This window comes from Salvia hispanica, chromosome 6, assembly GCF_029641045.1.
Source record: "Salvia hispanica isolate PSC_SH4W2 chromosome 6, Shi_PSC_v1, whole genome shotgun sequence".
Taxonomy (NCBI): Eukaryota; Viridiplantae; Streptophyta; class Magnoliopsida; order Lamiales; family Lamiaceae; genus Salvia; species Salvia hispanica.
Genome location: NC_142697.1, coordinates 38,473,811 through 38,500,805, shown reverse-complemented (window position 1 = coordinate 38,500,805; position 26,995 = coordinate 38,473,811). Strand labels below are relative to the sequence as shown.

Here is a 26,995-nt window from a genome sequence, read left to right as displayed (position 1 = left end):
ATTATCTTTAATTTGATATATGTTATATGAATTTAAAGTTTTGGGATTTCTTTTAAAAGTTAGTTATAACTAATTTTGTAGTTAATTGACATTAATACCCCTATTCATATTTTTTGGAATTAATCCTATGGCCTTATTGACGTTTTTTGTTGATCGTATTGTCATTTCGGGGTTGATGATCTAGGCCTTTAATTTGAATATCTAATGACTATTATTTAGTTGTAGTTAGCAATTAAGTATTGAGTTAGCAGTATAACACTCCCCTCTTAATTCTATCAGAATTAAGGAGTATAGTTATTATATTTGTATCTTAAATAAATTAAAAAGTACTAATGCATTTAAACCAAATGAAATTGTCGTCCGATTGGTCCTTTTTGTAGATTTCCTCAAAAACTAACGGTCAACGGACGATTAGTGACAGTTTGACTAAATTAGAATATTAATCCATAATTAATTAAAATAAAATAAAAATAGAAAAAAAAAGAAATTTACTTTATCCCTCTTTTTCTCTCTCACTTCCCGTCTCTGTTTTATTTTATTTAATTAATCACAGAATAATACTCTAGTTTAGTCAAAATTTCAGTAATCGTCCGTTGACCGTTAGTTTTTGACAGAACAGTAAAAAAAGGATCGATCGGACAACGATTTCATTTGTATAGGACTCGATTTTCAAAAAGTAAATGTTCTAGACCAACTTCGTATTTCAGCCATATATTTAGGACAAAAATAGTACTTTAATCTAAAAATAATCACAGTATATGTACATTAACTAGTTGGAAGTGAAAAAAAAATGATAAGTTGGATTTGGTATATAGTACTCCTACTAGAGTACAAGTGTTGTGGAGTATATTTATTTGACGGTGCTTTAGGTGAAATAATTGGTTATGGTTTATGTCATATCAGTGGATGAACTAGGAGAATACCAATAGAATATTTGTTGTTGACAATAATTCCAATAGAATAAGTGCATATAATTATGGTCCACTTATAACATAATGGTCCACATAATTATTCAATACCAACTAATGGAAGGGCAAACCAAGGCCATATATTTATATTTAACTAATTTCATAATTCAGCACAGAAAAGCATAATCAATTAGAATCACGAAGGAACAAAATACTATAGAAATGTCATCTGTATAAATTTACACTAACATCACATTATATTGGGAGATGCTTTCTTTTCTCTGTTCAGAGTAGGTGGAACAAACATCTAGTGTCCAGTTAGTTGTGAATGATCATCTCTTTGTTAAAGCAAGGTTAGTTTCCACCATTTTCTTGCACTCTAATTTACTCTTTCGTTTTTTCTGGAGATAAGTTCTATGTAATTCAATCACATGATGGTGGGTTTACAGATGATGTATCCGAAGAGGATAAATTTTGTTGATTGTGAGATTTTGATGTGAAATTGGTGTTGGATTCCCTCATTTATGCTCCAGCTTATTCATATTATGTGATTCTTGTAGAAAGAACTTTCACCTTCTTAAAGGTGAAAAACATGAAACACCTTTTTGAAGGGTGTTTGGTTCCTAGAGTTTTTTTTTTATTGAAGAGGGCAATATTTGGTTTGTGATTTATATGTATGAAGATGAAGATATTTAGGTTGCATATTGGAGGATTGTTGTTTATCTAAATTAATTCTTGCACCATGATTGGTATTAATTGTTTGTTCTTGTTATAATTTGAAGGGCAGAATTTTGATTCCTATAAGATAAGCATTTTGGATCATCTCTATTAATATAGTGTTGTGTAATTAATCAAATTTTTGCAGGATTGACAAAAGTGGTTGATGAAATGCTTACAATCAGCTCCAAGAATGGTAGTGTCATGGTTTATTGACAGTACAATATCTGTGTATAGAGATGAGTTCTAGCGTAGAAACGCCTAAATGGAGTGTGTTTGAAGATGTGAAGAATATATCTGCAGCTCCAGAGGCACTTATGGCTGATATCAACGCTGCTATTAGCGCCCTTGAGTATGCTCGTGCTGCTGCTGCTACCTTCTTACACTCGTCTCCTTCCTCTTCGAAAGCAAAAACACTCATCAAAAGTTGATACATACGGTGCTGGAAAGGCTGATGAAGTCGAACCTATAGCTGCAGCCAAACTAGATAAGTCTCTTTGTTACACTTACGTGTGAATATCTCATCTCGTTAGACCCGGATTGTTGTTGTTGTTCATTCCACCGTATAGTGCAAGTGTTGTCATATAATTGTATTCCATAACCATTCTTCAAGTTTTCACACTGAAGGGAGTACGGTTTCGTTCACTACATTTGAGTTTCGCAGCACCTGAAAGGTTTGGCTTTGATAGACTGGAAACTTGATCAAGAGAATGTCTTGGATGCAGTGGCCGATCCAGAAATCAAAAATGGAGGGGGCGGAATTACCATTAAACCTTTATCCTTCGGTTTCACAAAAACATACTCAAAATACACCAAAAATAATGTGTTATTATTTGATATACTACTATATTTTTTTATTTAAGCATGAGGCTTACATAATTATTATTGTTTTATTTTGAAAATTCTTTCAGTATGAGGCTATATAGAGTGATTGGCGGGTAAAACAAAATATGAGACTATTTTTAGACGTAGAAATATTAAGTAAAAAATAATATGAATATGAAATTTGACATAAATAACATGATTAGTTATTAGAAAAAATAGAAAAAAAATTCAATATTCTTCTTTCAAAAAAAAAGAAAAGAAACATAATAGAATAAATGGGAATTATGGATTATCACATTAATTTGGATTATCACATTAATTTCAAATACTATAAATATGGCTTGCAAATAATTGAATAGATATTTATAACGAAGTGACTTTAGTACCAAGTTTAATTTTGGATTAATATTGTCTTACAAATTAAAAATATTGAGTTATCTACCGTGAATAAAAATAAATCATAAAACATTCTACTATTACTACTAAACTAATTAAGATGATTCATGGTTTAATCGTCTAATTTTAACCCATGGCTTGCCACATATAAAAGAGAACAAAAATAAAGGATTGTAGGAGTAATACCGTTTTTACTCTATCAGTATACTGTTAAGTTATTATTTTGATCAAGTCAAAAATGAAATAGAAAAGTCATCTCCTCCTTATTCCCTTTTTAAGTTTTTATCGTTCAAAACCAGAGAAAGAGAAGTAGAGAGAAAACTCCTCCCCGACATTCATACCACACAATTTTTCTTACAACCTCAAATAATCAAAAGAATTAGTCCGCACATCAATAATTAGTAGCGTAGAAAAAAAATTGGTCTTGGCCTTCTTCTTCGGGGCAGTGTCAGCAGCCAAGGGAGGGGGCGACCATGAAGGTTTTCCGGTGGGATAAGGGGTGGGATAAGGGGAAGCGGCGACCGCCCCCTCCTGGATCCGCCGCTGCTTGGATGATCAAGAGATGTTGAAGATAAGGAACATATGTTGGAGTTGATAATGTTCTAGGCTAATTTCTATGTAATTTTGTTGAAGAAACCGAAAAAGAGTAGATAAACATTTATGAGAAGTACTTTGCATTCAAAAGATGATTGCTTTCATTAAAAGAAAAGCTATCTTTCGAAAGAATCCCGACTCAACTAATCATTACTATCTGTCATATGTTATTTTAGATGTTTCTTTTGAGCACAAGATTACTTCATTGTTGTGTCTTATTACCACAAATTTCAGGTTACTTTGTTCATAATATAGTATATCGTGAGTCAAATTTATGTTGCTTGGTTGGTTGGTCAATTTGATACGATTACAATGTGCTTTAATATGATACAACTTCTCATTATAATTTAAACTATCTCAGTCTCATTCCAACAACCACCTTATTTTTTGGACTCATATATTTACAAATCATTATAAAGTATATGTGTTAAAAATTAAAAATTATATTATGTCTATTATTTTATTATAAAAGAAAATAGATTATCACTAAAATCATGAACGGTGCTAAAAAAAAGTTTCAGGTTTTTCCACAACCTTAAAATTTGGTTGTAAAAGTCATGAACCTTAACAGTGTTTCGTATTTTGCACGATTGGAGATTTCGACAAAATCGATTCATACATGGCTCTTCAAGAATCCCAACTACTCCCTTCATCCCACAATAATAGTCCTCTTTTGTCATTTTCATCTATTCCACAATAAGAGTCTTATTTTATTTTTACCATAAATGGTAAATAAGTCTCACATTCCACCAACTTATTCCACTAACTCATTCTCAATCCATTTTTCTTTATATTTCTTAAAATTCATGCCCAAACCAAATATGACTACTATTGTAGGACGGAAAGAGTATTTGTCTACTTATTCTCACTCAGTTTCTCTATGTTTTCATTGAATAAACGAACAAGTGAGAAACTTTTCACTTCTTTTTTTTTCTGTATTCTTTTGATTTTTTATTGGTACTTTATTTTTGTGTTTTTTTAGTTTTTTTCTATGTAAATTAATATTCACATATGTAGTAACTTAAAATAAGTTATATTCTCTCTTTTCCATGTTAATCGAGTCATTTTTCTATTTTAGAAAGTACCAAGTTAATTGAGTCGTTCTATTTTAGGAAGTTCCAAATTAATTGATTTATTTCTATTTTTGACAAAAAGTAATTCTCTTTTTTACCATCCATCTTATTTTATTCTCTCTTACTTTTTTTTCACTATCCATTTAACACACTATTTTTAAACTATGTGATGAAAAGAAATGCTTCTATAAACAAGGAACGGAGGGAGTAATCAATAACAATCACATATAATTCGTTCATTATGATCATATTTTTAAGTTAATATAGAAGTTCAAAATTTGAGCATAGTTCATGATATTTATGCGATGTGTTAGAATGGCAACGTAGTTAAAATGACAAAGTAGACAGGCAATCTATGACACCTAGGCAAACAACTCGGCATATGATACCAAGCAATATGAGATACAAAATCAGAGCACTATGAATACATAGGCAGACAATCTGTTATACATAGACAATCAACTCAACATATAATTTCAATTAATTTGGGATACGAAATCAGAAATAGTCAAACACGCGTAGACAAACAAGACGCCATGCTAAGGGTGTCTCCACCGTCGCCCTTCCCGTTCGCCCGTCGCCGACGGGCGACCGGACGTCCGCCGTAGGGAGTGGGAAGGGCGCCCACGCCCGTCCCGAGTGCCCGTCGGATGGGCTCGCCCCTCGCATCGACGTCCTACCTGACGTCCGCCACTGTGGCGTGGGTAGGACGTCCCACCGAAAATTAATTAATTAAATTTTTTGTTTTTAAAAAAAAAAATTCTATAAATACAGCTCGTGTCGAAATTTTAATTCCGTAAATTTTAATATTAATTATGAATTTATTAATTTTATTGTGGGAAGTCCTAGTGAAATGGGAAGGGCTAGTGCTGACGTGACAGACAATTTTTATAAGAAGGACTAGTGAAGATCCTAGTGAGAGGGGCGCCACCGGAGACACCCTAATGCGGTGAGTTTCTTAGTATCTACTGTACATATGAGGGGGTCAGAGGGTCAGAGCCGTATATATTTTACGGAAATAAATGGATGGAAAGAAATGTATTTGGGCCTTGAGCAACGAGGCCGTCGAAATTGAATAGAATATGATGTTAACGGCCCAGATCTAATCTTCGATTCCACCTCTCTCTTTCCCCTAAATCCCTTCCAAATCATCCATGGATTCTGTTCTTCACTGACCTGAGAGAAGCCAAGAAGCAAATTAATTTACGCCTTCTCATTTTTAATCTAGGATCAATTTAGTATATCCCCCAAATTCACCTCGATCCCAATCTTAATTCCATTCCTTAATCCTTAACCCCTCCAAATCTAATCCAATCCAATCTTTCATTTTTCCTCAATTTCCTAGTTTTCACTTATTTTCCATTTCCGAAACCCCTCAGCCCCTTCCAATTTCTTTAACTTATTGATTCGGTTTGCTAACTAGCTCGATACGCTGTTATTGCTCTAATTCAATTCAACATATGCTTGTCGGTGATTTGAATTTAAATCCCCTAATTAAGGAAAGCACCCCTGCCTTGTTCCTAAATATGGAAACCGATCCGCAAGCAATAAAATTGGAGGCGGAGCAGCAGTTGCACGATGTAGAGGAAGGTGAGATCTCGGATTCCGCCTCCGTCGAGGAAATTTCTGAAGAGGATTTCAATATTAAGCAACCCTCGCCGCAGCCGCCCCCCAAATTCGCTGTTAACCCTAGCAATGTTAGTAACAACACTAGCGGCGGGAGTGGTGCTAGGGTTTTGACGGTGAGAGATATGTACAAGTACCAGATTTCTCCCAAGACTTCGTATTCGGGTTTGTATAATCTGGCGTGGGCGCAGGCTGTGAACAATAAGCCATTGGGTGACGTTTTTGTGATGATGGAGGATGGTAGTACTGATAATAGCAACTCTGACAGTAATAGGGTTGTGATTGATGTGGAGGATGATGATGAGAAGGAAGAAGGTGAGCTGGAAGAAGGAGAGATTGATTTGGATTCTGAGGTGATTGTCCAAGATAAAGATTTGGATGTTGTTGAGATTATCAAGGAAGATAAGAGCAAAGGTGTTGATCTAATAATGGAAGAGCTTGTCAGTCTTAACGCGACTGATGCACAAAAGTAAGGCATAGCGGAATCTTTGGCTGCTGCACTGATGTTTTCATTGCTTAAAAGAGTAATCTTTGACTATAGTAGTTAATGCTTTTGTGTTTGTGTAGCTCTTTTGATGCATTCTGTTCACGCTTGGAGGCCACAACAATTAAGTTGCACAAGATTGTGCTGGAGGGACCATTTGCTGAGAAAGACACTCTTCTTCAACTGTTACTAGCTGCAATTCAGACTCTTCATTCGGTATGATAATCAATCGAAAAACTCAATTGCATTTTGTTTCGCAGACCAGGTTAACTTTTTTATAGTACTATTATTCATCTCTATGTAAGCTTTAATACAATTCTCAGTTTTTTTCGTATATGTAGGTGTTTTCTTCAATGACTCCTAGTCTCAAGCAACAGAAGGAAGCAATTTTGTTGAGGTATGTAGCACTATGAGTATTTTGTGTCTTTTACTCTGACTCTGTTTGTGTGGCATTTCTTTAATACTGACCATATTATCCTTGATAATATACCTTTAGGTTGCTAGCTCAAGTAACAAGCTTGAAGCCTCTTTTTTCTTCTTTGCAGTTGAAAGAGGTGAATGTCCCTTCCACACACAATTTATCATTTCTAAGGAAATGCAGTAGTTATAGTAGTATCTTATTTTGCGTTATGGTGTCGCAGGTGGAGGCGATTAGGTTGTCTCTTGAGTCTTCAGACATTTCCTTGAGCAACGGTGCTACTGCGAAGACACAAGGAAGGGAGGGGTTTAATACAACTGATTTGCATGTGTTGTTAGAGAATGCTGATAACAAGTCAGATTACCTATGGAAACATGGAAAAGAACCTGGGTCTGCTGGCTCAGTGGATCAAAGTGGGCAGAGCTTTCCCATACACTATTCAAAACCAGGGATAGTTAATCCGAGGCTTAAAGGAATGCCTCCTCCTCTGCTAGATCTTCACAAAGATCATGATGCAGACAGTCTTCCTTCTCCGACACGAGAACATTCTGCAACTTCCCCTTTTGATAAGGGATTAATTTTAGAGCAAGGCCTGCTGAAACCTGAGTGGCCTGTTCCTAGACAAACTCTTCCTCAAGCAAATCCAGTTCTGCATCCATATGAAACTGATGCTGTCAAAGCTGTTTCCAGTTATCAGCAAAAGTTTGGACATGGTTCCTTTTTTGTGGATGATAGGCTTCCAAGTCCAACTCCTTCAGGGGAGGGAGATAATAATGGAGATGGTGAAGCCTGTGAGGAGGTCAGCAGTTCTGTTAGCCACAATTTTAACCCTGCTGTGAATTCGTTGATGTTAGGGCAGCCAACATTTTCTTCTACTGCCTCCAGGGATGCTATAGCTGGTCCAGAAATTAGCAATGTTCAGATTGTTAATACTGTAAATAGTTTCCGAACTCCTGTGTCAAAACCCTCCTCTGTGAGAAGTAGGGACCCTAGGCTCCGAATGACCAATTCTGATGCAGGTCCCAGGAATGTCAGTCAGAGTCTACCCTCGATTGGAAGTGATGAATCCAAATCAACGTTTGTTGGTGTAATGAGTTTGAGGAAGCATAAGGTAGTTGAGGAGCTACCTTTGGATAGTCCTACACTGAAGCGCCAAAAAAATGAGTCCTTGGGTCCGGACACAACCCTTCCATTTGCGACGACAATCTCAACCTCTCAGATGCCAACACCATCCCCGAGTCTACCCGTTAACAGTCACACGAAATCACCATTAACAAGTCAAACTGAAATTTTTCCAGCGAAAAGTTCAAGTGCGTCTTCTCCTCTTCATTCTTTATTAAGGGATATAGTTGGCAATCCAGCTATGTGGATGAGTATACTCAAAATGGAACATAAGTCTTCTGGTGATAACAATGGTGCAAGTCAAATACCAAACCCAAATTCCATTTTGGGAGCAGCTCCATCAACATCTGGTGCCCTGCCTTTCTCCTCAATGCTTGGCCAAAAACCAGCGGGAATAGTTCCTTGCCAGCCGGTCACTGTGGTAGGAACTTATAGTATGTTTTTCTTGTTTCTCTTAATTTGTTTAACCTTCATATCATTAATATCAATTTATGCTAGATGTCATTTTTGTGGCTCCAGCCTATTTTTTCTTTTTCATTATGGAATATGGACTTCTGTTTTTCTTATAATCCATATTCCTGCACACTATTATGTTGATTGATGTTAAATTAAACCTAAATGTGAAACTCAGCATCCTATTCCTGATACAATGTTCTCAGAAATTGTAAAGTAGATATCTTGATGAAATAACTGATATTTTAATTTGTTTTTTCTGATAAAAACTGTTTGTATTTTAGAATATATATATATAGAAATCTAGCATGTTTGTTACGAGTTTCTTACTTCTCTTCTTGCTGCACACATAAATTGCATATGTAATTTGCAGGAGGAACCTGGAAAAGTTCGAATGAAGCCTCGTGACCCACGCCGTATTCTACATAATAATGCACCTCAGAAGATTGTGACTGCAGTTTCTGATCCCCCAAAAAAGTATCCTTCATCTTCTTCAGTAATGATGAGCAACTTGAGCACCCAAGGGCAAGAAGGTCAAATGGAGAAGGCAGTGCCTTCTGGTAGTGTGAAACCACCTGATATTACCATGCAATTTACTAATAATCTGAGGAATATTGCTGATATCATGTCTGTATCGCAAGCAAGTACACCTTCACCAGTTCTTCCTCTGAGTGTATCGTCACAGCCATTACAAAGTCATCAAGCTGCACTGGAGAGTAAGATAGTAGCTACCGAGGCTGTCAACTTCAGATCTGGAAGTAACTCTACATCCGATACAGCTACATCTATCCCCCCTCGACCACTTAATGCAAATGCTTGGAGTGATGTTGAGCATTTATTTGATGGCTTTGATAACCAGCAAAAAGCTGCTATCCAAAGAGAAAGGGCTAGGAGACTCGAAGAACAGAATAAAATGTTTTCTGCTAGAAAGCTTTGTCTTGTCTTGGATCTTGATCATACTCTCCTAAATTCAGCCAAGGCATGAAAATGTTTTTCTTTTTCTCAAGTTCATTCTGGCCTGATAATATTGGGGACTTTTCACCAACATTTTGTTGTATTTTCAGTTTGTCGAGGTTGATCCTCTGCATGATGAGATGCTGAGAAAGAAGGAGGAACAGGATCGTGAAAAGTCCCAAAGGCATCTATTCCGGTTTCCCTATATGGGAATGTGGACCAAGTTGCGTCCTGGAATATGGAATTTCTTGGAGAAGGTAATAGATCTGCTCAATAGAAAAAATGTCATTTAATAATTACATTACCTCTAAAAGCTTATATCATTTTCCATGTGTTTTCCAATTTAGGCAAGCAAACTCTATGAGTTGCATCTCTACACGATGGGAAACAAATATTATGCTACTGAGATGGCAAAATTGCTTGATCCAAAAGGGGAACTGTTTTCTGGAAGAGTTATCTCGAGGGGTGATGATGGTGAACCATTTGATAGTGATGATAGAGTCCCCAAGAGCAAGGATTTGGAGGGTGTTTTGGGCATGGAGTCATCGGTCGTAATCATTGATGATTCTGTACGTGTGTGGCCACATAACAAACCAAACTTGATTGTTGTGGAACGGTAATGGATTGGCTTGATATTTTTAGACTGTTCACTGTGTACTTTAAACCGAAGTCTCACACGTTCTCCTCAGGTATATATATTTCCCGTGTAGTAGAAGGCAATTTGGACTACCAGGCCCTTCCCTGCTCGAGATTGATCACGATGAGAGACCAGAAGATGGGACTCTGGCCTCTTCTTTGGCGGTGAGCTTCTATTTAACCTGTTGAATGAGCCTTGCCGGTGACGGGTGTTTGATTTCGGTGTTTTCAAACAGGTTATTGAGAAAATACATCAAATATTTTTCGGACATGATTCATTAGATGAAGCCGATGTTAGGCAAATCTTAGCTAGTGAACAACGGAAGATTCTAGCGGGTTGCCGCATTGTCTTCAGCCGAGTGTTCCCGGTTGGTGAAGCCCATCCTCAAATGCATCCGCTGTGGAAGTCGGCCGAGCAATTCGGTGCTGAGTGCACTACTCACTTAGATGAGCAGGTTACACATGTCGTTGCAAATTCACTTGGGACGGACAAGGTATTTTAATTTGTTTTTCTCAAATTAATCCATCAAATTCCACGTTATGCTATGCTATGCTATGCTATGCTATGTTTAGGCAAAAATGTTGAATTTATTACTCTACAGGTGAACTGGGCACTGTCTAGAGGAATATTTGTAGTCCACCCTGGATGGTATGATCTACGATGCCAATGATGCCAACTGATATTAGCTTCTTTTATTATACCCACAACCGAACTAACTATGCTGCACTCGCAGGGTCGAAGCATCAACGTTGCTGTATCGAAGAGCGAACGAGCACGATTTTGCTATTAAACAATAATAAAAACTAAAATATCGACTACAAATTTTAATCATAACCATTCTTTCACCCTTGCTGCTGGAGTGCGGGGGTGAATGTAAATGCCATGATCCGATCCGATTCGAACCTAACTAAATTTTCACAATTGAAAGGCCCCCCTTATACGTAAAATAGATGGGATAACTAATTTGGATGGATAACTCAACAAAATGTGGAATACGATTGTGTGAAGCCTGGGAAAATCAAAATGATTTTCTGGGCACTGTATGTTTCTATTTGTGGATAAGGTTGTTTTTCGTTTTGGAGCTTCTGTACTTTTCTTTCAGCTTTTTGTAACCTTAATCCAGTCCAATCAATCGGCGACACACCATCATCATATTTATGGCCCTACTTTGTAGACCTTAACTTGCCATCTCTTACATCACAAAATCTAGGGTGAAAAACAAATTTTGTGCTCGTCAGTGGCCCATCAGCTTTTCTCCCTTCAAATTTTCTCTTCTTTCTTCTTTTTCAAGCTATGTTTTTCTAGAATCTTTCCTATAAAATGATATCTAGAATTGGAACTGCAGAAAAAATCTGTATTCACATTTCATACTACATTTTACATTTGTGTGATTTTCTGACAAACTTTAGACTGTTCCCGATAAGGTTTATCCACAAACATGGACCAAGAGAAAATTGGGGATAAGAAATGACAACAACATTTAATGACACCAGCAACCCTTAAAGTTCTCCATTTACCATTGTTCAGCCTCATCAACAACAATATGTAAATTGTACACCCAAATTTCGCTCCAATTTATTTTACCATTTTCATCCTTTTTTCAGGTTATTTTTTGTATTATAAAATAAACCCTGCAGCAAAACGTATGTAATTTTTTTATAAAAGAAGTTACCAACGATAAAATTACATAGAAAATTGAAAAAAAAAACTAGTATAATAAAGAAAAAAAGAAAAATACATAGAAAATTAAAAAAAAAACTAGTATAATAAAGAAATAAAGCAGATCAATTGAATCACAATTGTGTGGTAGTGTTATCGAATGACAAGGAGCCAAGGGTCCTTTTAGATGGGGAATGGTGGGAACATTGGGGAATTGCTAGGGAAGGAACCGTTAGGGGGAGGGAGTGCCGGGGAACATTGGGGAATTGCGAGGGAAGGAACTGTTGGGGGACCACCGGGATTCATTTTTTGCTTTCTTAAGAGATTTAAATGAGTTAAGATCATAAAAGAAGAGGCTGTTATCATTCGACTGTTATCATTCGAAAATTTAAAATTTGTGAAATATGATAGCTGTGGTCATCGGGCAACTCTTGGTTGAATGTATCTCATTGTTCCTGAGTGAGTGTAGTTTCTTCAATCAGTAATTCTTACATGGAGTGCAATGTTTAGCTTTGTTAAAGTGAGATTGCATCACAATATTGAGATAGATAACGAAATACAGTAAAAACAGATTGACAAGAATAAAACAAGTCAGAGCTTAGCAAACAACGGTTTCCTCTTCTGGAGGTGAGCAGAAAGTGCTTCCCTCAAATCATCAGAGAGAAGCACCGCAGAGTTCCACGTGGCAACATAATCCAAACCTTGCTGCAACGCCATGTCCCTGCCCTCAATCAACACCCGCTTCGTCCCGATTATAGCAAGCGGCGATCTCCCAGCAATCCCTAATAATCCACCACAAATTCAATTTCCAATCAAAATATCTCAGCCGTTGAAATGACAATCTTACCCTCGGCCACTTCAGCCACCCCTTTCTCCATCGCTTCTCTATCTCCGAACACTCGCGACACCAGCCCTAGCCGCATCGCCTCCGATCCAGACAAGTGCCGCGCCGTGAGCGCCAGCTCCATCGCGTTCCCGAACCCGACGATGCCGGGGAGCCTCTGCAGCGTCCCGAGATCCGCCGTGATCGCCAGATCCACCTCCTTCACCGAGAACTCCGCCTGCTCCGTGCAGTACCTCAGATCGCACGCCGTGATTATGTCCACGCCTCCGCCGATGCACGCGCCGTGGACGGCCGCGATCACCGGCTTCCTGCACTCCTCCACCGCCGTCACGGCCTGCTGCATCGACTTGATCTCGCGACGGAGCTTCTCACGAGTGCGCCCCTCCTCCGCGGCGTCATGAGTGATGGAATTGAGGAGGTGGAGGTCGATCCCCGTGCAGAAGTGCTTCCCGGCGCCGGAGAGAACGACGACGGCGACGTCGGGGTTGCGGTCGAGGGAGGAGAGGGCGGCGGGGAACTCGGTGAAGAAGTCGGCGGAGAGGGCGTTGCCGCGGGAGGGGCGATTGATTACCAGATTAAACACTCTTGAATTTGGGGATTTCCGCTTGATTTGGAGGGTTTTGTAATTAGAATCTTCCATTTTCGCAACCAAATTATTGAATCTAATCTCTTCAGGTAGTTATGCAGATAACAGATGCCTGCTATTTGGGCCTACTTCTCGGCCCATTCTTTCACCACTTCAGGCCCAGTAAAACATCTTTCATTCGGAGATTTATAAAGGATTTAAAAGATTCTATACGAAACTTAGCTATTCACATTTCTAAACTAAAACACATACTAGATTATCGATCTAGTATTAGAGCTCATTTAATTGTGAAAATTCAAGTAGTAATTAATTAATTATGAAACAAACCAATCCTGGATAAGATATATCCTCCTCTCTTTCCTTTTTTATTAAAAAAAATGATTTTTCCCTAATTTTGGAGCATCTTCACACCAAACTATTTATATAGAATCTTCCATTTTCGCAACCAAATTATTGAATCTAATCTCTTCAGGTAGATATCCAGATAAGAGATGCAGCTATTTGGGCCTTCTTCTCGGCCCATTTGTTCACCACTTCAGGCCCAGTAAAACATCTTTCATTCGGAGATTTAAAAGGAAAGAAATTAATACTATGAATAAATACTTACAAGTTCATTCTTCCACAACTAATATTCATCCACTACTAATACACAGATAAGAGTTCTAAAACTAAACTTATAAAAGAGAAAATAAAAATAAATAATTGAATAATTGGAAATCGAAACAAAAAAAAAATATGTATACTATAGGGATAAGACAAAAAAGTTGTGGACCATGTTACTAAAATGTAGTATGAATGTATGATTCTTTTTAATTCGACAGAACAAAACGAAAAACATCATATATAACTACTGATTATAGGCGAAGAGAGTACTACTTTTATTTAATATCAATAGTTTCACTAGTGTAAATTAATAAAGTGAAAAAGAGATAAAAAAAAACTTAATTCAAATATTTTTAGTAAAAATTAATATTAGAACCAAAAAATTTATCAAAAATTCAACATAACTATATTTTATTTTATAAACGAACCAAAACAAACTGGCTATTTATTCATTTGAGACCTTATTAGTTACTATGACCTCTAGCTGGCCTTTTGCGGCGGTGACGGCGCCGCCTCTAACAAAACACTACAATGATTGTGGGTCTCTAAATTTAGCAACCAAAACCTCACATCATCAATCATATACTAATACAATTATTAATTAAATTTGCGCAAACTAGTAAAAGATTACTCCCTGTAGAATGAATAAATTGCAGCAAATGTTGTAAACAAGAATTATTGAAGTACTGGTTGATAGAAGAACAAAATTAAGAAGCTGGTCAAACAACAGCATTGAGAGGCGCTTGGACAGTTATTTGGGCAGGAGCAGCGGTGCCTTGGACATCAGGTGTTCCGACAACCTTAATATTCACTACATTGATGTTCTTTTCTATATCTTTTTTCAGAGGCGTCTTGTTCCGGTAAATCAGATACACCAACATTTGTATCATACTCAAGCAAAATCCCCCCACATTCGGAAGCTGCACCATTTAATATTATAATTAACATTAATCACTTAATTAATTAATTATTTCAAATTATTAGTTAATTAATCATTACTCACCGCCACATAATAATCCTTTTTGCACAAACCGTATCCGAACCACATAACTGCATTCAATGTCAAGAAAAATGACAAGAGAAAAGGCATGTACTCCACGCTTCGCGTCTTGACAACTTTAGCCTGCATAATTAAACACTCAATTGTTATTCTATAATAAAAACAAAAACTAAAAATAGTAGTACTACTGGAGTAGTAATTAAACTACTTACAATGATTATCAAGGGAGATGCAAAAACACAGATGGAAAGGGCGACACAAACCCATCCAACCACCTTAGCTCGAGTATGGCCCTCGAACACGAAGAATGTGACCGCAAATATCAAGAAAAGGAGCCCCATCATCGCCCCCAGAATCTTGGCGGCGTGAGCCTGAGATCATTTGATTTTATGATCATGTATATGTGTAAATGCAATTCCAAAATGATTAATTAATGAAAGAGAAGTAGTAGTATGTTATATGCATACCCTAGCTTTCTTGTTAGCATAGATGTTGAAGACTATGAGGTAGGCAGTCTCAAGAATGGATCCAAAGAGATTGATGGTGATGATAAGCACAGCGTCTGGTGTTAGCATTGCATAATACAGCCACAACATCGACGACATCAGGGCCGTTGCATAAGGTAGTGGATCGAATCCCATCGTTGATTTCGCCTCGTAAATTTTCCTGAATGTTGGCCTGCCAATTCAACCATTTTTTTTCCATTAGTACTATTTTTTTTCTTTCATAGTATATACTCTTAGTATTAATTCTAGAATAAACTTACACTGGAGCCAGGAAAAGCAAAATTGAAACAACATTCCCTGCACAAACAAATTACAAAACATTAATTCAATCACAAATAGCAATAATGGATTTCATTCATACCAATAGTTGAAGAGATCACAACCTTTCCATGATTTATATAATAGTTTCATGCGTTTGAAATTGGCCAACACCCTACCTACCTATATCTATATACATCTATGATTCCATATATATGTATGTACATATGAGATGGGAGTAATTTATACCTGAGATGCCGAATGTGAAGGCCAATGGATGATCAATGTCGAAGAGAGCCATGAGAGGTAAATTAGAGGTTGAAAGGTGTTTAAAATTAAATCACAATTAAAAACCGGCTTCTCTTGCTTTTTCTCTCACTAATTATTGATGCAAGAGTTAGCTAGTTCATGCAGAAAATGGGATGATTGCGTTTGCTTTTATATAGGGAGAGAGGTGTGGGAGAGACAGCAGTGCCGGATTCAAATTTTGGAAGGCATAACAATACTCTATTTTTTTTTTATTAATTCTCTCTTATTTTATTAATTTTACATTAAAATTTGTATGATTTATTATCAAAACTATATTTTATAAGTGACTAGACCTACTAAAAAATATTTTATAAGTGACTAGACCTACTATAAAATTTTAATTCTAAAAATCAAGTTTAAAATCTCATATAGTATTTTTATGATCGATTTCAGTAACCATGAAATAAGATTTAATAAAAATTTGCTAGGCTTGAAAAAATATGTGATATGGATTGATAAAAGCAAGAAAAGTAAATAACGAGGTAAGATGTAACAATACAAATTAATAAAATAAAAATATTGTTAAGCCCAAAATAAATTGTAATACAATGAATTAATAAACAGAAGTTCACTTTAATAGGCATGGGATGAGATTAAAATGTATTAATTAAATGAAAAAATAACTAAAAATTCACTTTTCCTGGAATGAAATAAATGTAGTGCACTCTTCGTCTGTAGCCAATTAGTATTCCCATTTTATTTTTTTTCAGTTCGTTCTTAATATGAGTCGCAGTTCAATCTTATTTGTATTATTATCTCTTTTAATTTATTCTTTTACACTTTAATTATTTATTACTCCTTCTATTTCACAAAAAAATCATATTTTGTCATTTTAATCCGTCCAACAATAAGAATCATATTTCACTTTTACCATAAATAGTTAGTAGGTCTCATTACACTAACTCACTTTATTCATATTTTATTATAAAATCAATACTCTCTTTGTTCCATAGTATTAGAGTCATTTTGTCATTTTGGTACGTTTCATAGTAATCATTTCTTTTTTTAGTGAAAGTCAACACATTTCTTCTCACTTATTTTACTCTCTCTTGTTTTATTTTCTCTTCATCTCTCTACCTTTTTCATTTCCTATTCTTTCTTTACTTAACTCACTTAACACAATTTTTACTTAAAGTGCATGTTGAAAAGAAATGTCTTCACTAATGTTGAACGAAGGGAGTATAAAAGAGTGCGCTTCATATTCCATTAACTTTTCCAACTCATTATTCTTTACATGTCTTAACACTCATGCTCATACTAAATATGACTTTTATTATGGGAAGAAGAGAGTATTATTTTTTCAACATAAGTACAGAAAATAAAACAAGTTCCATATTTAATGGAGAGAGTAGTAATAAGTTCCATATTTCACTAATTTCATTTCACTCACATTTTATTATTTCCTCAATCCCTTGAAAATAGAAATTTTGGCTTGTCCTCTAAAAATAAAAACTTTTCTTTTTAAAAATTTTCTTTATTTCTAATGAGGTGTGACCCATTTTTCCATAACACACTTTTCCTTCTACTTATTTTACTATTTTTAAATTAAAATCCATATCATTTTAAATATTTCTAATTTCATAAAGCTATTATATAAAAATAAACCGCACGTTACAATATTTTTTTCTACTTCCTACTAATAATCCTCTAAATCCGGCACATGAAGAGAGGAGTAGAGATTTGAGTCATCTTTGTTGCATGACATGTGGAAAACAATATAGTAGGTGGCGTACGAGAATATCATTCACCTTGCATCCTCACGTGCCTTTGCAATATCGTGCATGCCACACCTCAATCCGACGTGTCTCCACCTCCTTAATTAATCATCACTAATTAATATCACACGAAAACAGTGTGTGAGATAGGATTAGGAATGGTAAAGTGGTGTTAAGGTGTGATAAGTATGAGGTAGAGAAGGGAGGATTGGCGTTATTTGTCACGCAAAATGCCCAAATTGGTGGTCGCATATTATTAGCATAAATAATTGAGGAAAAGATGATGACAGATTCACGTGACACTACTAATTTAAGCACCCCTTAAATCATCATCATCCCATTATTTGTTTCATACACAACATATATTATCAAATATATGAATTTTAAATTTTTTTTTATTTTTTGTCAAGTTTTTGTTTCAGTGAAATACTGTCATTTTGAACATTGTTAAAAGACGATATTTTGTGGATGGATGTGACAATTGAGAAAAATTGAAACTTCATAATTTATTGACCATAATTTGACAAAACTTCATAATTTAAATGACTATTAACCATATCTTAGATAATATATATCATTCTAAAAATCTTGACATGATAATAAGATATTATTCTAAAAATCGTAAATAACCTTTGATAGTAATATCATTTTAAAAATCTTGACATGATAATAAGAAATCATTCTGAAAATATTCATATATATGATATTTTTACATTATTTTTACGGATTTACTAATAGTGGGTCTACTTTTTTACTTTTAGATACAATCTTGTATGAAAGAAAAAAACTAAAGTTCATAATTTTGAAGACGTATTGAAGTAAGCAATGAACGTGAACGACATATTTATTCCAACTCTATGTCAATCTCTCTTTTTTAAGGATAAGTTTGTTTTAAAAATTGTTACAATTAATCATCACAAATATGCATATAATAGATGTCAAATTTGATGTAGGTGTAATTTGTAACGTCTTTGGTCTTTAATAGTATTAACAATGGTGTTTATTAAAAGTATAAAATATTAATGCACGCAAAATTTATTAAACTGAATTTATTAAGGCTAGCTAATAAAATATAAATCTTACACTACAATATACCAAATCCAAAACGCATTATAATTTATAAGGAACTTACTGTTAAAAAATGGTATTTCGTTTAATATGAGTTAAATAAGTAATTTAATTGCTTTATGCAAGCAAGATAACTTAAATATCCACCAATGAATACAACATATTTATGTGTATCTGGTAGATATTCAGAAGAAGTAATTAATGGCTTTATATAATTACTCACTCCATTGAATAATATCCTTAAATTTCAACCCTTTTAAAGAGGTTACGTATTAAGAATTGAAATATGCCTATGTTATGTGAATACGAGGTGGACCCACATATTTTGCATGGACACGTCAATATAACTCGTCACTCTTAATTTTATATTTATTATTATTATTATTATTATTATTATTATTATTATTATTATTATTATTATTATTATTATTATTATTATTATTATTATTATTATTATAATAGTCGAACACAACCTGAAAAGGCTTAGGCCCATAGTCCCAATACCACATGCTCACTAATTTTTTACTTATTACATTACAAAGATATAGAAGCAACTTGCGTTGTTTTTTATAATAATAATAATTTTAACACGACGAAGAAAGCGTTCTTAAATTAAAAATAAATTAATTTAATCTTTTACTTTTTAAGAATGCTTTCATTTGAAGTGTTGGTGGTATATTTAGAAACACAAATTAGCATATCTAATTGCATTAAAAATTAACCTTAACAATTGTTTTTATTGTAGTGTTATTTCTATTGTTATTTTTGTGGATATTATATTTAGCCCTTACTAAATAGATATAAATAAACACTACTAATTGTCAAAGATTGGAGGACTGGTAGAGGATGAAATTAGAAAAAAAAAATTGCTACAAAAGATTAGTTTGAATATCAAAATGAGGAATGACAAGTACAAGAACAAAGTAAAAAAAAAATGGTCTTACATAAACCCAATTGTTAAGTTAAATTAATTCTAATTCTAATTTTAACATGCACCAAATATGTTATTGGTATACTTTTTGTATAATATATGTATATAGTTACCCAAAATAAGAATTGTATATTAAATAATACTCCTATCAACCTTTTTTTTAGTAAAACTCCTATCAACAAATTTTTGTAGTAAAACTCTTATCAACATTTTTTTGGAATCAAGGATGCCATTTTGTTGTATTTGTTGTTGATTGTGGGTGAAAAGTGATAATTAAAATGAAGGCCTTGATGCTTGGATTATATATATAATTTTAATAATCATGGTCGCATAGTGAATAGAAAATGTGGTGTGTTGGGCTAAATCTCACGGCACACGTTACTTATGTATATGATTAATACTATATTAGTGGTCAAGTGATTAATGTGTGTGTCAATGTCTAGCAAATAATTGTTGTGATGTACATACATGATTATGAGTAAAATCATATCAATCATTTGGTTCCAATAAAATTTATATCTTCAATTCTCCCTACATTTGGCGCCATCGCATTTCACTTCCAAATTTACTTGTTTCAATTCCACACATATTCTTTCATAAACACCAAATTAGTATTGCTCTTGCATCAAATTAGTAGATGTTTTTTGTGTGGCTAAAATAATTACGCAATTTAAAAATATACAACTAAGGAAAGAATAAATTAAATTAGGGAGCAGAGTGGGAGTTGGTAGATTACGTACAGAGGCTTAGTTACGCAATTTTTTCAATTCTAATTGGAAGGGGAACTCAATCGATTTATGTTGCATGTCACTTTTAACATTATTATATATTTTTATTTTGCATATAATCTTATAAACCACGACAACTCACATCCATCATCCATGTCACTAGCTCAATTTTGGCTGCCATCCACTTTTAAAAGGGTTAATTTAGGTCCTAAACATATGATCGAAATATGAATTTGGCCTAAAAATATTCACTTTTTAAAAAGTAGGTCCATAACAAATGAAAATGTTGCCAAAGTAGTCATTTTTCTAAGGTTCCGTCAAATAACTAACAGACAACGCTAATTGCACAGTGACACGACCGTTAGTTTTTTGACGGGACCGTAAAAAAAGGACCACTCTGACAAGGATTTCATTTGTTATGGACCTGTTTATCAAAAAGTGAATATTTTGGACTAAAATTGACATTTACTCTTATCACTTTTATCTAATTTTTCTCCACTTTAAGATGGATTACGTTATCTACTGACAATTCAAACACTTTTTCTTCTATCTCTTGTTTACTTTATTAATTTCGTATTAAATTGTGCTATATCTCTAAAGTATGGCTTCAAGAGTCATGTATACACACATCACAAATGGATGGTATGTACACATCAACTTGTGTATGCTAATTGTCACTATACATTGAACGGAAGGTTCAAATTTCAAAACGAATTAATTAATATTCTTTCAACTGAAATTAAACTAGTTACTTATGTTGCGTGCAAATTATTGAAAGTGCAACCATCTCTCAAATTGTAGCTTCTATATGCATTACAGAAAACAGAAAAAGGTTATTTGTGCTAATTGTTTTCCTTTATTTTGTTGTCTTTTGTGGGTAGTTAGTTTCATTTCGGAGAAGAGCAATGTATTTCGATTCAATGCAAAAAAAGAGAAATGGGGCGACGAAAAGGTGTAACAACAATTCATATCTTGTGCCTCAATGCCATGCCCCCACTACAACAATTACCTTCTTCTAATAATCACTCTTCTCAATTCTCAATTATCGGGTAAATATCCTAAACAGTGACACAAAATCGACCATTTACCCTGTATAACTATAATACTATACTAAGAAATTTTTAAAATAGAAATACAAAAATTAAACGGAAAGGTCCTACCGGGAGTCGAACCCAGGTCGCTGGATTCAAAGTCCAGAGTGCTAACCACTACACCATAGAACCTTGTTGTGATGAGAAACTACGTTGTTGTAATAAATATACCTATTGTTTAATCTTCTAGTACTAATTAATCATGAATATTTAATATTCCTTCTGTAACAAGATTATTGAAACAGACAGTTGTGGCATTTTTCTGGAGAAAAGTTCAAATTGATGAATTGGGAGAGAGATTAAGGTATTGTAGTCTGCCTTCGTTCTGGGAAACATTCCCATTCAAATATTGTGATTTAGCAAGAACAATATCCATGATTAAAATAGACTATAACATGGATAATCTGAAAACTTTTCATTAACCATCTGGTTTTCTGGAATTCCTAGCTTATTCAAGTTTATTCCTTCCAATGGTATACATGTCGATAACAAGATACAATCTACATTTCTTTCTCCTCAACCAAATCAAAAATCGAATCTTGTAAAGTAGCGAAAAAACAAATCGCGCAAATGAGAGCTGCGTGAAGCTGTGACTAGTGAAGTACATATTACAGTCATAGACTAAGATGCTATTCATCAACCCCAAGATCGCCCCACTTAACGTTGTATCTGGCTGCAAGGTAATGGGCCCCTACAGGTCCTCGACTTCCATAAGGATAATACTCGGGGACTTTTCTGTTTTCTTCGAGATCCTTCAACACAGGGGTGAAGAGAGCCCACGCAGCATCTAATTCGTCACTCCTGATGAAGAGCCTCCTCTCGCCTTCAACAGCATCCAGTAGAAGTCTCTCATACGCATCAGGTATCTCCTTTGAGTACCTACACAACACGAGATAACAACCAACATTTCAGCCCCTAAACACTATATCACTTTCAGGGATTTGTGTAGATCATAGTGTGCAAAAGACAAGAAAATTTATAACTAAAAGTTGAAATTGGAGAATTCTCATTAATACCTTGCTTTATAAAGAAGATTGAGATTGCTTTGGTCTAATCTCATTCCTAGTCCAGGGACTTTGTTATTAATCTTTAAATAAATAGCTTCGTCAGGCTGAACCCGGATCACAAGCTCATTCGTTGCTTGGTCGAGATCAGTCCCAGAGCTTCGGTTGTATAAATTACCAGGAACATTTCTGAACTGCACCCTTATTTCAGCCCTATGAAAAGAAATACATTCAAGCGTCAGAGCCCTGATTAGTGAGGTATAAATCATAGAATTTGGACTTTGTTATACCTTTTATCATGTAAAGCTTTTCCAGCTTTCATTAAAAACGGCACGCCATCCCATCTTGCATTATCTATGAAAAGTGCAGCAGCAGCAAAAGTTGGGGTTAAACTGTCCTTGGGAACAGTTTTGTCATCAGTATATCCCGGGTATGAGACACCTCCTTTCGTGTGAGACTTATACTGCCCTATGATAACATCATCAGCTCTTATAGGCCTCATGGAACGCAAAACTTTAACCTGTAGTCCGTGAAGAATTAGCATTCTATTCAGCAGAAACCAAAAATGCCAATACAAAATACACACAAAGAGAAACCTTTTCGTTTCTAATATCTTCGGCATCCAAACTGACAGGTGTTTCCATGGCAAAGAGGGCCAGTATTTGGAGCAGATGGTTTTGCATTATGTCTCTCATGATTCCGTAGTGGTCAAAGTAGCTGGAGCAGACCAAAGAGATTAATTAGAAAAAAATCCTAGTTTACTCATTAGAATTCGTTTAGTATCAAATTAACCAGATAGTTTACCCTCCCCTTCCTTCAGTGCCAAAGTCTTCAGAAAATATCAATTGAACATTCCTTATGTACTGTCTCGACCATAAGGGTTCAAAAATAAGATTGGAAAAGCGAAGGACAGAGAGATTCTCCACAAGCTCCTTTCCTAGGTAGTGATCTATCCTGTAAAGAGAGAATTATCATTAATAAACATAGCCAATCAGATTTTAGCTGAAGCCATACATCATAGTCTATCGTGAATAGGGAAATGCAATTTACATGAGATGGAAAATTAACGTACCTGAAAATCTGATCCTCGGTCAGGTATTGCTTTAAAGATTTAGTCAAAGCAGCAGAGGATTCAGAATCCCGGCCAAATGGTTTTTCAACAATGACCCTAGTCCAGCCAGCAGAAGCAGTGGCAGAGAGACTAGCACATTTCACAGCATCTACGAAAATGTTTGGTGGGATGGATAAGTAAAATAGCCGATTTGATACACGACCAGCCTACAGAAGCCAATCAGCATCATATCTTCAGTATATACAACGAGTTTTATAGCCAGGAAACATGCAACTGCAAACAACAAGATAGTCATATATGTAGATGACACTGCATAGCATTCCATATATGTTCAACAAACAGGCTATGAGAAGCATGCCCAAGGCACTGTTTGCGTTTAAGTCATATGAATGCACTTCCATCCATCCTAGCCATCAGTTTTGACATCAGCGTTAACTGTGCTTGTGCACCGCTATTACTAAAGAGAGGTAATGAAGGCAGAGCTATGGACTCAGACAAGTAGCTCTAATCAAATAACTCTAGTAATATTTATTCCAACTTCCAAGTATAAACATCTAAAGTCGTCTGCAACTAATAAGCACCAACGAGTGTACATATAAGAATATAAGAAAAATGAAAAGCTTACCTCATGCTTCTTCAGTATCTTATCAAGCTCAGCAAAATTCTCCTGAGAATCATATTGACCAGAGTGGTAGAAACACCTTTGAAGGAACTGCTCCATCTTTTCACCACAATTTTCCCTAAATACAGATCAAATTCTTTTTAAACCAACACTCAATTAACTCCCCCATCAAAATTAAGTGCAACAAATGCCAAAAACAAAAATCTCTTATTAGAAGACAACAACAATTACCTCTTGTCAATTCTGCAAGTAAGAGTCCTGCTAACCATCTCTCTTAATTCAGCATCTGTCATCTTACTACGGGCATAACCAAAGATAGTGAAATGCTGCAACAGACAAAACAACAAATAACCATCAATTAGGAGGAATTCTAGCAGGCTATTCAAGTTTTAGGTTTCATTAGATGTTTCCCCCAAATGTACTACGTTAATCCAATACGATAAATTCCAAACAGACCTCAGGTAGGCAATCCTCATAGTATAGTGCAAAAAGAGCAGGAAATATCTTCTTCTTTGCAAGATCCCCAGAGGCGCCTACAACAGTAATGCTGACAGTTGATTTATCATCATTAACATCAAAATTACCAATCTGATTCTTCTCCTTAGGCGTTGCAACCGACGTCAGCCCGTCTTTCAAATTTTTCGAAGGAGCTTCATTTTCCAATCCAGCAACTGTTGCAGCCAAAGCACCTATACAATTTATTCAATCAGATAAATGGATTTCTGTTTATGGTTTCTTTAAAAAAAGATCCCAAATGCTCAAACTTCACAAATAAATTCTAGGTTTCTTCAATTTACAAGAGTCTAAAAAACAATCCGCAAATTGATCCAAATCCGAACAACAAAGTCATCAAAAACATGAAAGAGATAGCAGAAATGCACTATGCTAATCAACCATAGAAAAAAAAATAAAAAAAAATTAAACAAACACAAAATTCAAAAATTGGCGTCAGCTCACAAAATGATGAGAAATTGGTGAATTAGAAAACATACCATCTTGCATGAAAACAACATTAGGAAAAGCGTTGCCCTTGAATTGCAGAGAAGCGTATTTGGGTTTAGGAGAAGCGGCAGGAAACGGAAAATTGGGATTTTGGTGAGACCAAATAGAGGATGAATTGGAATAAGCGGAAGATGAAGAACAGCAGTGGGTGGACAGAGAGATGGGTGTTGCGGCCATAGTCTCAAACCAAATTCTTCTCAATTCGATACGGAGATTGAGAAAGACTGGTTTTTGATGCAATATAGAATTTGTCGAGAGGTTTGTAGGGTGGCCTTGAGATCTCCGAAAGGCTGCTGAGTTTTTTTTTGGTGGGTTTTGCCACTTTGACGATGAGCAAAGGCTACTTTGCCTACTTGTCAGATTAATAATTAATTAATTACTTAATTAATTAATTAATGCTATAACAATTATTGTCGGATATTACTAATTTTTCTTTCTTTTTAATTACTTATACAGAAAGGTATACAAACATCAGAATTTAGATTTAAGTCAATTGCAGTATTATTTCTCTTTTTTATCATATGGTGCTGGAATATGTTTTGAATTAAGTGAATCTATTGTCTTAATCTAAGTAGAAAATAGCGTAATTATTCGATATAGTATGTCATTTCTCTACTTTATTCGATCCAAAATAATTACTTAATGTTTTTTACTCAATCTCGTAACTCATGGTTATGTGGGCCATGCCTACCCAAATCTGGCCAATATTTAGAGCATCCACAAGACGGCTAGTGCACCGGCTAGCCGAACAATTGGAATCGGCCAGTGCCTTTTCGGCGAGAAAATAGGCGAGCGTACGCCGATTTGCGAGCACTGGCCGCCATTGCAGGTAGAGATGTCAAGTGGCCCGGCCCAGCCCGGCCCAGCCCGGTGTGGGCCGACCCAGGCCCGGCCCGTTAGTGAAATGGAGCGGGCCTGGGCTGGGCTTTGTTGTTTAATCAGGCCCCAATTGGGTTGTTTTCTAAACCCAGGACCGGCCCGGGCCCAGGACCGCCTGAAGCCCGGCCCAGGCCCAGACCCAGACCCAACCCAGGCCCGGCCCGGGCCCAGCCCATATATCATTTCAATATTTGTTCCATATATCATTTCAATATTTCAAGTGTTTCACTTTTAATAACTTTTAAAAGAATAATGCATACAATCAAACAATATAAATTTATTGTTACTTTTAAACCACCGAGTTATTTGGCACAATTGATGAATTCAATTAACATCATGTGAACTAATATATTGATTTGGATAATGATTAGTTGACTATTCTTTTACTTTCAAGATTAATTGATCTTATTTTTAGATTAAATCATAATTTGCATAATTATAGGGATTACTTGTTCACTAATATATCCTATAATTAATCGTGTAATTGTGTTATGACAAATTTGATTTGTATAATTGTAGAGATTAATTGTTACTTAATTTTTCTTTATGAAAAATATTTCCATAATTATAGTGATGGAATATTAAGCGTATGCCTTAGATATATACGTATATAAATTATATATTGTTTAAATACTAGTATATCTTAATATCCAAGATTGATGCATTCAATTACAAAACCTAAATCAAAATTATAAACACAATTTATTTCCATAAGCATAATGATTAGTTAACTAATTTTTCTCTATAATAATAGTGGATCATATTCTTCGAATAAAATTAATCGTTATTTCCATATCAATAGAGATTCATTGTCAATTAATTTCTCTTTACAAAATAGTGGATTCTAAAGTCAAAAGTAGTGATTTACGTAATCATAGATATTAGTAGTTAATTGATTTATTTCTATCAAA

General features: G+C 35.1%; 4 protein-coding genes, 1 long non-coding RNA gene and 1 other non-coding gene across 6 annotated transcripts; 2 read left to right on the top strand and 4 right to left on the bottom strand.

The window, feature by feature from the left end:
- Positions 1-1,038: 1,038 nt before the first annotated feature.
- Positions 1,039-2,270, top strand: LOC125203370 (uncharacterized). The gene is made up of 2 exons (XR_007173349.2): positions 1,039-1,261; positions 1,774-2,270. It is a non-coding gene; the product is annotated as an uncharacterized LOC125203370 (long non-coding RNA).
- Positions 2,271-5,563: 3,293 nt separating this feature from the next.
- LOC125203833 (RNA polymerase II C-terminal domain phosphatase-like 3) lies at positions 5,564-11,382 on the top strand. The gene is made up of 12 exons (XM_048102309.2): positions 5,564-6,608; positions 6,707-6,839; positions 6,965-7,020; positions 7,120-7,177; positions 7,265-8,584; positions 8,990-9,595; positions 9,681-9,827; positions 9,918-10,186; positions 10,260-10,371; positions 10,443-10,700; positions 10,809-10,855; positions 10,941-11,382. Exons 1-12 carry the CDS (start codon positions 5,974-5,976, stop codon positions 11,002-11,004), a joined length of 3,705 nt encoding a protein of 1,234 aa, XP_047958266.2. The 5' UTR covers positions 5,564-5,973; the 3' UTR covers positions 11,005-11,382.
- Positions 11,383-12,297: 915 nt separating this feature from the next.
- Positions 12,298-13,376, bottom strand: DCI1 (delta(3,5),delta(2,4)-dienoyl-CoA isomerase 1). The gene is made up of 2 exons (XM_048102310.2): positions 12,714-13,376; positions 12,298-12,648 (listed from the first exon to the last, which is right to left on the bottom strand). The coding sequence occupies exons 1-2, from the start codon at positions 13,348-13,350 to the stop codon at positions 12,458-12,460; spliced, it is 828 nt and encodes a 275-aa protein (XP_047958267.2). The 5' UTR covers positions 13,351-13,376; the 3' UTR covers positions 12,298-12,457.
- Positions 13,377-14,516: 1,140 nt separating this feature from the next.
- LOC125208592 (bidirectional sugar transporter N3-like) lies at positions 14,517-16,059 on the bottom strand. The gene is made up of 6 exons (XM_048108239.2): positions 15,913-16,059; positions 15,666-15,702; positions 15,367-15,577; positions 15,112-15,270; positions 14,903-15,022; positions 14,517-14,819 (listed from the first exon to the last, which is right to left on the bottom strand). The coding sequence occupies exons 1-6, from the start codon at positions 15,962-15,964 to the stop codon at positions 14,619-14,621; spliced, it is 780 nt and encodes a 259-aa protein (XP_047964196.2). The 5' UTR covers positions 15,965-16,059; the 3' UTR covers positions 14,517-14,618.
- Positions 16,060-21,565: 5,506 nt separating this feature from the next.
- On the bottom strand, positions 21,566-21,637 carry TRNAQ-UUG (transfer RNA glutamine (anticodon UUG)). The gene has a single exon. It is a non-coding gene; the product is annotated as a tRNA-Gln (tRNA).
- A 264-nt stretch (positions 21,638-21,901) lies between these two features.
- On the bottom strand, positions 21,902-25,520 carry LOC125205638 (glucose-6-phosphate 1-dehydrogenase, chloroplastic-like). Its single transcript, XM_048104696.2, has 10 exons — positions 25,196-25,520; positions 24,660-24,892; positions 24,435-24,529; positions 24,207-24,321; positions 23,582-23,787; positions 23,314-23,463; positions 23,106-23,226; positions 22,800-23,029; positions 22,522-22,722; positions 21,902-22,384 (listed from the first exon to the last, which is right to left on the bottom strand). The coding sequence occupies exons 1-10, from the start codon at positions 25,380-25,382 to the stop codon at positions 22,135-22,137; spliced, it is 1,788 nt and encodes a 595-aa protein (XP_047960653.1). The 5' UTR covers positions 25,383-25,520; the 3' UTR covers positions 21,902-22,134.
- Positions 25,521-26,995: the final 1,475 nt, after the last annotated feature.

Bases quoted from the DNA above. Each gene is read 5' to 3' on its own strand.
- LOC125203833 (XM_048102309.2), top strand. From the start codon at position 5,974: ATGCTTGTCGGTGATTTGAATTTAAATCCCCTAATTAAGGAAAGCACC. The intron at 10,372-10,442 runs GTGAGCTTCTAT...GTTTTCAAACAG, and splicing joins CTCTGGCCTCTTCTTTGGCG to GTTATTGAGAAAATACATCA. The intron at 10,856-10,940 runs GTATGATCTACG...CTGCACTCGCAG, and splicing joins TTTGTAGTCCACCCTGGATG to GGTCGAAGCATCAACGTTGC.
- DCI1 (XM_048102310.2), bottom strand. From the start codon at position 13,350: ATGGAAGATTCTAATTACAAAACCCTCCAAATCAAGCGGAAATCCCCA. The intron at 12,649-12,713 runs GTAAGATTGTCA...GTGGATTATTAG, and splicing joins GGTGGCTGAAGTGGCCGAGG to GGATTGCTGGGAGATCGCCG.
- LOC125208592 (XM_048108239.2), bottom strand. From the start codon at position 15,964: ATGGCTCTCTTCGACATTGATCATCCATTGGCCTTCACATTCGGCATC. The intron at 15,271-15,366 runs GTATGCATATAA...AAATGATCTCAG, and splicing joins ATGCTAACAAGAAAGCTAGG to GCTCACGCCGCCAAGATTCT. The intron at 15,023-15,111 runs GTAAGTAGTTTA...TTAATTATGCAG, and splicing joins CATCTCCCTTGATAATCATT to GCTAAAGTTGTCAAGACGCG.
- LOC125205638 (XM_048104696.2), bottom strand. From the start codon at position 25,382: ATGGCCGCAACACCCATCTCTCTGTCCACCCACTGCTGTTCTTCATCT. The intron at 23,464-23,581 runs GTACGTTAATTT...CTCTCTTTACAG, and splicing joins ACCGAGGATCAGATTTTCAG to GATAGATCACTACCTAGGAA. The intron at 23,030-23,105 runs GTTTCTCTTTGT...CACGGACTACAG, and splicing joins AAGATATTAGAAACGAAAAG to GTTAAAGTTTTGCGTTCCAT.